We start from the raw sequence: 14,238 nt of genomic DNA, 5'->3' as shown, positions 1-14,238 counted from the left end.
TTTCATTTAGAATGGCTGGATAATCCCGAGAAGCTCGAAACAAATTTGGGACTGGTAATTCACAAATTGTTACCAAGTAATTCACTAACATTGCAAGTGAAAACAAGAATGCTGACTTACCTACCTCCAGGACTTCCAAGAACATCAGATGAGATAACATATGTACAAAGTACTGGTTGTTTTAGGAGTAGATATTGACATTATTATTATTGCTTTTTCCCTTTGTTTGGATGATGGGTGAGCTGGCATACAGCAAAGATTGGGTAAATAGCAGTAGGAGATTATAAAGCTCTAATTTGAGACAAGATGATAGAGTGGAAAGCTTGCAGTAGAACAAGCTTTCAGCACTAAAACTGTGTTAGAAGGAACAATAATAATGGTAACATCAGAGGAAGAGAACATTTAATTGAAGGAAATTCTTTGTTATTTTTTGGTAATTGCTTCAGGTCCTTGATAAAAAGTATAGATAAGTGATCTGTGGGAATATTTTTTTGTATTTTGGGAGTAAATTATACTTCACTATCTTTATATCAGTCTAAATTCGTCAACTCAGTTTCTTGGCTTTTCTAAGCTTGGTTACTTTCACATTAATTTTATAATTTTTATATTGTATCCCTATCATTATTTAGAAAGTGAAAAAATATTTTTTCTATGAAATGTATTATTTCCTTATATCTTTTTTCTTTTAGGTACTCAAGAGAGAATACTGGCAATTGTTTTAGTCAGTCTGGACTGCTATAACAGAATATCATAGACTGGATGGCTTATAAACAACAGAAATCTATTTCTCATAGTTCTGAAGGCTGGAAGTCTGAGGTCAGAGTGCCAGCAAGCTCTGGTTCTGATGAGGGATCTCTTCCAGGTTGCAAACTGCTGAATTCTTATTCCTCACATGTCAGAAAAAGGGCAAGAGACCTCTCTGAGGTATCTTTTTTAAGGGCATTAATCTGTTTCATGAGGGCTCCTCTGTCATGACCTAATTACCTCCCAAAGGCCCCATCCTCCAGCATCAATCCCTTGGTGGGTTAGGATTTCAAGATATGAATTTTGGAAGAGACACAAGCATTCAGTTCATGACAGCAACGGTAGTATTTATTTTGAAGTTTCCTTACCACATGCAGAAACAATTTTTAGCCTCACAGAAGATGGAGTGACTTTTATTAAAAACTTATGATGTGCTTTATCTTAAAAGTGGTGTCAATGTCTATGTAAAGATCCAGGTGAAGAGCCCCTTGTAACTTGTGATTTGAATGTTTGTAATGCACCAGCACGTACTAGTAAAAACATAAAACTCTGAATTTGTCCTTGTCTTTCTTTAAGCTATCTTAGGATGGGCATATCATTTAGTCATCTTTTTAATTATATGCCCTGCCTAAGGGAGTTAGTTGCAATTAATAAATACCTGTTAAATTGAATTACATGGATGTGGCAAAATAGTCTTAGTAGGACTTAATAGGTTTATTAGGACTGGGTAGGTTTTAAAATTTGTAGTTTTCTTCTAAAGAAATCAAAATCAGAATAATACTTTTCAATATTTATGCTTAATAAATAAAACCTTGGCCTCCTTTGTTCACATTCCATAGACATTAATAAAATACTTTTAAACTAAAAGTTGGACCACAAAGTCAGCCTCCATTTATCAAGTAAGTATTTGGCAAGTATGACTTTCACCCATGCAGAGACTAACACTGATATTTTTACCGTGCTAATTCTTTCAATTCTAGTTGATGTGCTGCCAAAGGAAGCTAAACTCTACATCCAGTTGGACAAATTTTATTATAGTTGGAATAAATTACATTAAAATAGCCCTTTAATATTATCTACAAAGTAATAGAACAACAATGACAACAACAACAGCAACAAAAAATTCTCATAGTTTCATCTTCTAAATTTGAAGTTAGTAAAAGCCAGTTTAAATGTTACTTTTGTGAATTGCTAAGAATAACCTTCTAAAGTTGGGTTTCTTAGATCTTAACACTTCTTTTGCTGTGTTTAATGTACATGTTTAAGAGTTATTTCTTTGGAAAACATCTAGCCCTTTTTAAATTCTATTAATTTCCTAAATAGAAATTTGTAGATGCATCATATTACCAATGTATTTTCATTAAACAAAACTCCCCTAAGATTTAAAACCAACTGAAACTTCAAAATTTCTGTTTTGAAGAGGAGATCATCCTGGGCCCTCAGTGAAGCTCATTTATTTAGATCTTCAGCAGAACATGTATATTCACTTTATTATATAAATCATCACCTGGAAGGGTAGTTCTTTCATAATATCCCATTGATACAAAATAAAGAACTTAATTTTGAAGAGTCACAAGACTTCCTTAGAGCTACATCACATTTTTGAACTCCTGATAGAGATCTGGATAACATTTCCTCTCTGGGATAATGCATTTAGTAGTCTACAATGGCAGCACATTTATGTGGGTCTCTTAAATTCTCATCATCTGCTGAACTCTAAGAAGTTTAGGTTCCAGCAGTGATCCCATTAAAAGTTCTTTTTTCCCCTGAGGATTTTCAATTCTGGAAAAAATAAAAAATCACCCCATGATTTTGCACACAGGACAACAACCTGAGGAAAATTTAATTTAAACCATTCTCCATGCAGCTCTGTGCACAATGTTAGGTTATTTATATCTTGTAGAAAGTACCAGAAAAAAATATCTCACATGTTTTTTGTTTTTTTCCAATATGTGGAAAAATGTTGCTAATATGTAAGATAATTGTTTCTTGAAAAATATTATCTAGTAAATGTTTTATTATTTAAATTACATATATTCAACAGGAAATAAAAATAAACTGATGAGGATTTCAACCACTGGACACTTCAAAGTTAAAAATATATGTCAAAATACAATAATATTTTATTAAAATAAAGAGCAATTTATAGTTTAAATACCATACATTATTTCATAATTTATTTCTTACTCAATGAAACATATTTGTATTAGAATAACTAAAGACAAAGTTACGAAGTTGAATGACCAATAATTTTCTTACATTAAAAATATATCTGGCAGAATAATATTGTTGGATATTACACTAGTTTGTTTCCCATATTTCCAGGTACCTCATGACCTTTTCCAAAATACTCCATTTCAAAACCCAAGGCAAACTATTGGATTCAAAAAGTATCATTGATTTTATAAACAATAGATTTAGAGGAATAGATTAACAGCTTAAACTGAACTACAGATGATCTGAATTGAGAAAATAATTGAATCAGAAGCTAAGAAGGAGTTTTTTCCAACTCAACTCCGAGGAATGTTGGCGTTAGAATACCCAGATAGGATGGCCAGTTGAGTGAAGAATCCTCTGCTTGAGCCCTTTTTCCCCCGAGTGACCAAGTGTTCCTGCACCAGTGTGACAGGAAGTGAGCAGAAATATCTTTGTGAAGTGTCTGCATAGATGGGTCTGAGGCAGCCTATGGAGTATCCTCTGGCTTTAGTGTGCTTTCCATTACCTAGGAGTACCAGTAACAGGGTACCAGGAGCCAATGAATTCAACATGTGTTGCTGTCTGGATGAGGAGAAAATGGCCATCAAATTTGTGGAGCTTTAGAGACCAGTTGCAAAAGTAGATTTCAGTAAGTGAATCAGTAAGACTAGACGATTAGAGATTAAATCAAAAATATGATAGTCTTTTAATGCCTCAGGCCCTTAAAACTTTTACTTAACTTTAGAAAACTGAAGCAAGGAGGAAAAAGGAGGTATGGAAAAAAGTTGAATTGACTAACAATAAAAATCTACTGTGTAGATAAGACAAAGCAATTCACATTATTGAAGGATGACAATAAATTTCTTATACATGAATTTATGAAATATGATGTTTATTGGTTACATATGTCTGAACTATACTCTAGTTAACTCTATTCATTTTAAACTACATGTTACATGCAGAAATGTATCATTTTATTTAGCTACATCAAATATTGTCATGTATCACGTTGTAATTACAGTATGCCGATGTGGCTAAGTTGTGTGGGGTACAAGTAGGAAAATGGCTGTGGCTAAATAAAAAATGATACTGTGGGGCTATTCAAAAAACAACAGACTAGGGTCCTTGTTTTGTCATTATCTAAGCATTTGAAAAAGTCCTCTACAACCTGCCTTAGTTTCCTCAGGCAATTACCTCTGACGAAGAGAAAAGTAGACATCGACAGCTGGAAGACGCTCTGACACTATCATTTACCCCTTGGTGCTGCTAGGAGCTGGCTCAGCACTCACAGCCAGGCCATGATGCTTTATTCTACTGCTTGAAAAAAACAACTTCAAAGTACATTCACATCAGAAAAGGGTATTGCGATTATGAAGGAATAAGACAAAAACAAGTCCCCTCCAGAATAAGCCAAGAACAATGTCCAAAACTAAAAACTGACCAAATGCACCCTCTATTCTGGCTAATATGTATAATTGCTGTTCCTAGCCTCTATTTGCTCCTCTCACCTTGTAGGTTAAGAATGATTAAGGTATCAAATCAGTAAATTACCTGCTTTATTGGCATTATTGAATCCAGGGCAGACTTTACTTCTTCAAAACATCCCTAATATCACCCAATTCAAGCAAAAACTCTTGTCCGACTGTAATCCCAACACTGGAGGTGGGACCTGAGGGGAAGTCACTGGATCATGGGGCCAGATTTCCCCTTTGGTGCCATTCTCTTGATAGTGAGTGAGTTATCATGAGATCCGGTTGTTTAAAAGTATGTAGCAGCTTCTCTCTCTCTTCCTCCTGCTCTGGCCATGTGAAGACGTGCCTGATTTCCTTTGCCTTCCACCATGATTGTAAGTTTCCTGAGGCCTCCTCAGCCATGCTTCCTATATAGCCTGTGGCACTGTGAGCCAATTAAATCTCTTTTCTTCATAAATTACCCAGTCTCAAGTATTTATTTATAGCAGTGCAAGAATGAACTAATACATGCAGTAAGAGCTTTTTACACCCTCTTAATAAAATACTCTAAAATTTTCAATGGTGTGCAGTCTTCCTCAATGCAAGTAAATAAGCCCAGCTTTGCTTGACTACCAGTGTGTTCCTTGTAAGTTTTGTAAGTTTTGTCTGGTGGGCATTGACAACTCCATAAGGGAGGTAAAATCCCTTGATCACCATTATATCTCCAGCATCTTTGCAGTCCCTTGGAACATAGTAGTTATCCCGCAAATACCTGTTATAATTAATGAATAAACATATGTGTTACTAATTTTATGTATACTATAAAAATATAGAATTGATTTTTATAAGAAGCTCTGCAATATATGACAGATCGTAATTTTTAAGCTTCCAATAAACCAGTAGATATTTGGAAGTGTCTTCTCCAATACTGCAGATTCTGAAAGATGTATAAATTCATAATATCCAGGCACAAAAGAAATAGAACTATTTAAAATGCCAACTATAATGTCTGAGTTATTGGTGAATTAAATCTTTATTAAAAAGAAAATTTATTTATAATAAATCCTTAATAAATATTTAATTCACCAATACTTCAGACTTCACTATAGTATAGCTTAGAGAAAAATGACAGTTATTTCACAAAATATGGATGTCTGGAATGCAATTTCACTGATTCCTACAGATCCTGACCACCATTAACAATAAAAACAAAACAAAACAAAACAAATGAATTTAAAAGAAAACAAACTGCAGTTACCAAAATGTATTTCTCTTTAGTATAGATTTAGATGCAGATGCAAAATTAAATACGTACTATCAGTGATAAATGAGGATTCACTTTTTGACAAAGAGCTATACAATGTACTCTAAGTGATATATTCCATACCAGTATGATCTGCCAAATACTGTCAGTAAATTTGTAACTGTATCTATTTTCTTCGTAGTTTCCTTCTGGCAGTACTTCTTGTCACAGTACTTGTGTACTATCCACTTGTTTCTAATACAGCAATATTAATCTCATTCTGGTTTTATTATCACACCTTATCATATAAGAAAACCAATAACGTTTATTATGTACTGAATATGAAAGGGAAATGCTAATGATTGCACGTTATGTATTCGACCATTTCATGTTAACTATAATTTATGAGTATTTTATGTGAAAGTGTGTGGAAACTGAATATTAAGTTAGCCGGAATCATTTATGCATCACAGCCACCGAAAAATACTATTTTTTTTATTTCTGCTATGCTTGGAGTTCAAAATCATATATAGGCCAGTATCATAAGCATATTAGTGACTAGATACACATTTTTATTAATATCAGGTACCTTTTTGGCAGCTTTTCAAAATATTTCCTGATATTCCGAATAATGTTTTCTATCTTAAAGAAGGTTTAGGAGAATATTTGTAGGTTTACCTTACTTTTTTCATTGCATAGTTGGTGTTCATTCTCTTTTGCACAATGGCTCATAAAATTTCTGAACTGGCCAGAGATTGTTGATTAATATGTAAGATATTATTTAGTCTGTAAGTTGAAGGTAACTGCAGTGGTTGTTCATTTTTTTAAATATATTAACACAGCTCTATTTAAATCCTGCTAAAAGCAGTATATTATCAAACTAAACATTTGAATAACTTGATTAATAAGACAGATTATGTAGAGTATAAAGGTACATAGATGTTTACTAATATACCATAATAAAAAAATGAGCAAAATATTGATCATTATGTTTAACCTTGATTTTAGTTAGCATCACAAGTAGAAGAAACATATTCACCAACAGGAAGTCCTGGAACACAGCCAGTGCAACAGCAGTGAAGTTATTCTTTGCTACAATACAGCTCCACTGGACTAAACAAGTATAAGAAATGGATGACAGCAGGAGGACACCTGGCCAGCTGTTGTATGGTGAGCTGAACTGAGGAGATCTCAAATAGGGTAGTCTGAAGGAACATGCCACAGACACATTGAAGAACCATTTCAAGTAATGAAGCATGGCTGCAGAAGACTGGGAAATAATATCAGGGGAAAGACTGACCCAATGTGGAGCAATTGGAGCAGCAAAGGTGTGCAGCCAGGTGAAGCTGCAGCATTTCAGCTTGCAACAGCTTTTGTAAAGAGCAGTCACTCTCCCAGTCAAAGAGCCCCATCCACCTGTATTATCTGAGTAAACATGGCAAATTTCTTACCATACGTTTTAGTAGTATTCCAATTTTTTAAATATATTTTTATGAAAAAAATCTCAGTCAGTGCTATTTGCAAATAGTTTCAAGTTTCCAAAAGTTCTTGCATAATGACTAGTACTATACACAAATGAAACATATAGTAGGTTTGGAAGCAGGTGTGTCCATACAGAAAATAATTGTGTTAGGGAACTTTCACATATCTGTTTGCCTTCACAGCTTTTCTGGAAGGCCAGTTAATCCATGGCTGTCGGGATATAGTGAAGTAGTTAAAAACAGTTTTAGCAGTCAGGCCATCCAAGAGTTAAAATCACGTCCACAGCAATTAACACAATTTTTGCCCTGAGTAAATTGCACACCTCTCTTTCCTTCCATTAGAATATTTATATAAAGAGGCACTCATAGGGCTATTGGAAATATAATCTTCAGAAAATGCTCAGCACTGTGCCTGACTACATAGCTATTACCAGGGGACCTATTTTTTTTCTGAATAGTCCATATAAAATTAACAAGAATTCAGTTGTTCTCATACACAATATTGGTGTTTCAAGGCAATGTATAGAATCTGTGCAAAATGGAGTGTGGGTTCTATTCAACATTATAGTACCTTTTTATGTGAAAAGAAACTAAATGATAATGAAAAATATTAGTTTCTGAAGGAATACTTTAAAAAGTGGATAAAATATATTTATGAATTATATTTGAAACTGACTTTCAGTTGAACTCTGTGTGGTCTTTGCATTTTCCATTTTTATCTGTCTGTTTACTGTCATAGTGCCTGAGAGAACGACTCAATAGCTAAGTGGTTGTAGAATGCATGAATGTAGTGTGCACTTAAATCAACTCCAGAGCCTTGATTTTGTTGCTAATACACATTGTTTATTTTTAATAAATCTTTAGTAGGAAATGATGTCTTCTTGCCTTCAAATATCAAAAGATGTGTTGTTATAATGAGATGAACAACCTTTTTTGGCCCCGGATAATTAAAGAAAACTTAGCTTTATTTTTAAATTACATATCTGAAGCACAGTACTATTTAAAATAATCAAATTATTCCCACTTTTTTTCTTTACTTTGGGTGGAATACAACTATAGTATTTTGTTACAATTTATCTCTTTCAGCAATTTTCTTTATGTCCTTGAAAGATCCATCTTTGATCTGATCAAATTATTTCCATTTTTATTTCTTTGTATTTGTATTATTAAAATATCTAATTACTTTATTCATATTTATTATTTAGACATTATATAATAGATAATTTTTAATTTTTAACATTAATATAACAATGTCTATGGCCCCTTAGCTGCTATTTATAAATTTTCATAATTTTTACATAAATACCACTGAAATTTAAAACCTGATTCAAGTATATGATTAGAATAATGATCTCTCCCTGCTAGACAGTAACTTTTTATAGAGCTATATTTTGAGTTGTACCTCATGTTGTATAACACACCTTCCATCTGATGTTTAGAAACTATGAGAAATTTCATCATGGAGATTAAATAATTCACTTTAAATTTCTTTTACGTTTGTTCTGCGTGTTCTAATTTATCATGTTAAATTATGTGTGCTCATTGCAAATGAAGACTTTCAATCTTTGACTACGTGATTTCCACTTTTCTTACAAGGGGCTCCAGATGCCCTTGGGTAGACAGAAAGATCAAGTTCAAGGACTGTTATTGAAAATGCCAGTTATCTGGAGACTAGCAGCCCATAGAAAATTTTTAGGTAATAAGGTTGAAAGCAAATGTACTGATTGGAAGAAATGTCTAGTCCAAATAAGGGCTCTCCTATCCTTTCCACTAATATTGCTAAACTTTATTTAAAGATATTTAGTGACTTTGCCGTATCTACCTCATTAATAAAATTTTTCTACAGTTTGATTGACCTTACTGTCAAAAAGTTTGGCAAATATCTAAAATAAATATAACTTTCTTCAACATAAGTCCAGCATGTCTAGTTTAACATTAACATCTAATGTTAATATTTCTCCTACATTTTACCAGATTTTTATAATGTCACCAAGAACCTTAATTAACTAATCATATTTTGTTTCTGAGTTGATTTTCTGATTTTTAAAAATGAAAAATCTTTGTGGCTTTATGTATTTTTAACTATCTTTTCATTGGTTTCTATTTTACTGTATTCAACTTTGCAATGACTTACAATGATTCAAATTTCACAGTAGGTGTGTCTTTCAGAGAGCTTAGTGGTTATTGCAAAAATCATCCTATAGGTCTTTACTACTTTACAGTGAAGGAAAGAAACATTTAAAAAGCACAGAGCCATGCAGAAACATAACGTAAAATTTGAATTCCAAACTACATACAGAAAACAGATTTTCAAGCCTTCATAGATTTCTTAGGGTTGCACTTTCATTTATCAATCTTTATATCCTATAAAATTTACTTTATCCATGAAAATGAAGCATTTTTCTGAATATTTGAGTTCACTGTTATCTTTCATATTTCAATATTATATAATATTTAGGCATTATATTTTAATACAAATAATAACTACCTCTCAGATTTAAAGAGTCTAGAAAACAGATCCTTATCAATTTTTCTAAGCAATTTAGGATGCCAGTGCACCCTGACAGTGACTCAGGCAAGATGATTAAACAGGTTTGTTAGAAAACAATATTCACAGTTATTTTGGAATGCTGGGGAAAAGTACAGATTATACACATTTGGTAACCAAATTATATTAGTCTATTTTCTAGGATACATATATTAAAATAATTTTGTTTAATATGTGTCAAGACATTCTAGTCTTTTGTTTTGTTTTGTTTTGTTTTTTTGTTTGTTTTTGAGACAGAGTTTCACTCTTGTCGCCCAGGCTGGAGTGCAGTGACACAATCTCAGCTCACTGCAACCTCTGCCTCCCGGGTTCAAGGATTCTCCTGCCTCAGCCTCCCGAGTAGCTGGGACTACAGGCATGCCCCACCAGACCTGGCTAAATTTTTTGTGTTTTTAGTAGAGACGGGGTTTCACCATATAGGCCATGCTGGTCTTGAACTCCTGACCTCAAGTGATCCATCTGTCTCGGCCTCCCAAAGTGCTGGGATTACAGGTATGAGCCACCATGGCTAGTCTATTCTCAGTCTTTTTAACAGAGTTAATATGTGACTTTTAATTTTTTCTATTAATAAAATAAAATGTATACTTTTTAATAACAGCCAGGAATTTTAGGTCTGCATCCATGTTAAGAAATTCCTTTCGTGTTCTTTATAATGGAAATTGTCAATTATTCTACCCATAAATCATTTCAGCATTTACTAACAGCTATAAGAAAACTGGAGGCCGGGTGTGGTGGCTCATGCCTGTAATTCCAACACTCCGGGAGGCCAAGGCAGGCAGATCACAAGGTCAGGAAATCGAGACCATCCTGGCTAACATGGTAAACCTGTATCAACTAAAAATACAAAAAAATTAGCCAGGCATGGTGGCACATGCCTATAGTCCCAGCTACTCAGGAGGCTGAGGCAGGAGAATGGCTTGAGCCCAGGAGACAGAGATTGCAGTGAGCCAAGATTGTGCCACCACACTCCAGCCTGAGCAACAGAGTGAGATTTCATCTCAAAAAACAAAAACAAAAACAAAAAAGAAGAAAAAAGAAAAAAGAAAGCAAAAAAAGAAGAAGATAAAAAGAAAACTGGAGGTGGAGGGGCGGGGGCGTGAGGGATGGGAGTAAAGGAATAAAAAAATCCAAGGAAATACAACCTACCAAAATAGTTTACCATAAACTTTTAGTAATTCTTCTTTAAATGAGAAATAACTGTTAAACTGTTTCAAATTGAATTTTAGTGATAGCAGTCTTATTCACTGAATTCTTATTTTTATTTCCACTTAAACTCCTTCTACTCCCTTAATTCTAAGCATTTTGGAGGCTTTATCTTGCTTTTAATTCCTTTGTCTACAATCCACATTGCTCACCAATTGGTCCTAAATATCCATCTCCAACTTTGGCTGATTTCCTGAGTAATACTCTTTAGTTTTCAATTGTCTACTACAATTTTACATAAGTGCCTTATTCAATATCAATCTGAAAAATATTTTTTGAGAATGTAGAATTCAACAGGTGAAGTTTGGGGCATGGGGGATAAGTTGAAATTTAATTGAAAATAATCTTGTCTTTTTGAAGATAATATTCCAATGAAGGAAGAACTTAAAATAAATATATTTAGCAAGTAATTTATATTATATAATACAAAATAAAAATTATCATTTAAAAAAATCAAGGTGGATAAGAGAGGTAGGGAGCTTCAGAGCATTGTGGTAAGCCTTACTGAGAATTTGACATATGATCAAAAACAAAAAGAGGCAGCCTGTGCATATATCTGCAGGGAGAATGTTCCAGGTACAGGTAACAGCCAGTGCAAAGGACCTGTTGCATAAGTGTTTCTGGCATAATTAAATAACAGCAAAAAAGTCCAGGGGAGTAGTAGAAGAGGAGATATATAAAAGAAGATCATAATGTATAAATCTTTAGAGGGTATTGTAAAAAAAATAGCTTTACTATGAAAGAAAAATGATGGTACCATTAGAAGGTTGTGAGAAAAGTGATGCAATCATCTTCTTCATGTCTTAAGACAATCTCTCCAATGCCTTTATTAATTTTTAAAAATATACGAACACCCAGAAATTGAATTAGAGTGGGTTAGACCAAGGTGGTAGCAGCGGTACAATAGTGGGAAGCGGTTGGATTCTGAAGTATTTCTATCACAGCACCAGTAAAAAAGAGAATACACAGATTATTTCATGGTTTTTGGGCTGGGAATACTGAAGGATGCATTTGGCATTAACTAAGATGGAGATGACTACAGAAGGAAAAGATGTGATGAGGGAAGCAGGAGTGTGGGCACTGTAATTATAAATGTCCAAATGAAATGTATCTCTTGTCATCCTGCTGTTTCTTTCGTTCCCTATCTTGATTTATTTGTCTCATTGACCCTGCTAATCCTATTTAATGTTTCTTTTTTACATCCCTACTGTAATTGCCTACTATTATTGTCATTGCTCAGACAAGTCATATTATTCTATAGCAAGTCTTTTTTTATGATGATTTCCAATATATAAAATTAACCACTATGTATGTGTCATGGGATCTTTGGGGTGTTGCTTTGCCAGCCAGAAATCTCTATGGCTGGAGGTGTCTTCTGCCTGAGTATTGCTTGTGGCCACTGGGCTTGTTCCACACACTCGGCCCTGCAGGCTGCACTTGGCTCGTGCTACCGGCTCAGATTTCATACCACCCAAGGGCAAGCCAGGCACAGAGCAGTGCGAGGTGTATAGGCAAGCAAGGTTGGGGGCTGGCCACTGTCCACAGCCAGGCACGGTGCTTGTTGTGATGGGGCAGGCTGCTCAAGGCACTGGCACAGGTGCCGGCTCTGTACAAAGCTGTAGCTGGACCAAATGTACCACACGTGGTTTCTGCTGTGGGCACCGTGCCTGGAAAAGGAAAATCCACTGGCATCTGGAAGCTTGCAGAAGCCAGTTACTGCAAAGCCCCAGGGAAGGTGTCACAGCTCTGGCTCAGGGACCCCCTAGGTCTGGGTTCCCTGAAGAGCTGCAGCTCTTCTCTCCTCATCTTCTGCAACATGGTGAGCAGAGAGATCTGTTTCAGCTCTGTTTGTATTACAGCTCTTTCAGTCTCACCATTTAGTGTGTCCTGAGTTCTTGTCCCATCTCCAGGAAGAATGAGGTACATGGATAACTGAAGGGAGAACAAGGCAGAGAGGAACTTCATTGAGCCACAGAACAGCTCTCAGGAGACCCGCAGTGGGTAGCTCCTTGCTGCGGGCAGATGTCCCGACATCTGTCCAGCTCTTAGTGGAGAGCAGACCTGCAGTGGGTAGTTTCTTTTTACAGACAAGTCCTCCCGACATCTGTGTGAGTCTGGCTGAAACTGGGGTTGGTATGAGCTCAGAAGGGAGGAAGTATGTGCTGACTGGTCCACGGGCAGCCGAAAAAGCACTGTAAGTTCTCACTCTGGGCGACGCGGACTCCACCTGGAACTGGCAGCTCCGCCCTCAGGCTTCAGGTTGTCGTTGGCTTGAAAGTGGGGTTTTATCAAGGGCCGGCCCCTATCTGCCCAGGAACATGTCTGCCTCCTGCCATCAACATGCTGTCCACGGTGCCTAGGATGTTTGTGCTGAGGGGCACCTGCAGGCTCAGGCTGAGCCACACTTATCCCCCCTATTAACTTCCTCCCATGCTGGCCAGTGCCCAAAGTCTAGAGGGGGCTGAAGTGGCAGGGGTCTGGTATGTCAGTGCCACCCAGAGTACGTGCACACCCAGCCAGGTCAACAAGGCAACCGTGCTTGGCAACAATTTTTCTTCACACCAGACTGGCTACTGGGAGTGGGGAGAAGCCAGACACTGGGAGCAGGCACTTCCGAGCCTAGGTGGCAGAGGATTACCAGGCCCCTGAGAGCACAGAGATGCCAAGAATCGGAGCCACAACTGGGCAGCTACAGCTGCACCCAGGAGCATGGAGCAAACAACCCTGGCCATGCCCATACCGCTGCAGCTGGCATCTTCACAGCGGCCACTCCAGATGGGCCACCACTACCATCATATATGTTCCTCAGCTTGGATCAACAAAAATGGACAATTCTACTAGCCTTATCTATTCCCTTCTCCAGCATTCCCTTCCTTTTCTTTCCTTCTTTTTTTTTTTTTTAATTAGGGTATTTGTTTCTATATGTGTTTCAAAAAGAGGACGTTTTTCTTAAGTAACTATAATGCTATTACTGCATCTCAAGAATTAAGAATAATTATTTAATATCTTCTAATAACTTCTCCATAATAAAAGTCCTGATTATTTAAAAAAAATAGTTTGCTTGAAATAGAGTTCAAATGAGGTCCAATTATTGTAATAATGTTAATGAATTATCTTTTAATTCTGATGAAGTAATGTTAGAATATCTTTTTTTTTTTTTTTTTTTACTTTTTTCTTCACGAAAATAAAAACTTTGCTAAAGAAAACAGGTTAGATAGCCTGAAGACTATACCTCATTTTGGATTTGGCTGATTGTTTCTTGTTGGTGTTGATCAGTTTATCTCTCCTTCCCCTGCACTTTCTATTGACTTCCTGTTGAATGATCGCTCAATGTAGGGTCGATGATAGTCAAGCTCAATATGCATGTGTGCC

General features: G+C 35.8%; 1 protein-coding gene across 1 annotated transcript in view; it reads left to right on the top strand.

Moving 5' to 3' along the window:
- Positions 1–6,890: 6,890 nt before the first annotated feature.
- LOC100436943 (heterogeneous nuclear ribonucleoprotein A3-like) overlaps positions 6,891–14,238 on the top strand; it is a 48,540-nt gene continuing 41,192 nt past the window's right edge. Inside the window, exon 1 of the mRNA XM_054529349.2 lies at positions 6,891–7,009. Within this exon, the coding sequence (XP_054385324.2) occupies positions 6,891–7,009 (119 nt within the window). The remainder of the gene's footprint in view (positions 7,010–14,238) is intronic.

Source organism: Pongo abelii, chromosome 14, assembly GCF_028885655.2.
Source record: "Pongo abelii isolate AG06213 chromosome 14, NHGRI_mPonAbe1-v2.0_pri, whole genome shotgun sequence".
In the NCBI taxonomy this organism is placed as follows: domain Eukaryota; kingdom Metazoa; phylum Chordata; class Mammalia; order Primates; family Hominidae; genus Pongo; species Pongo abelii.
Note: the sequence above shows the minus strand (reverse complement) of the source record. Positions and strands in the feature narration are given on the sequence as shown.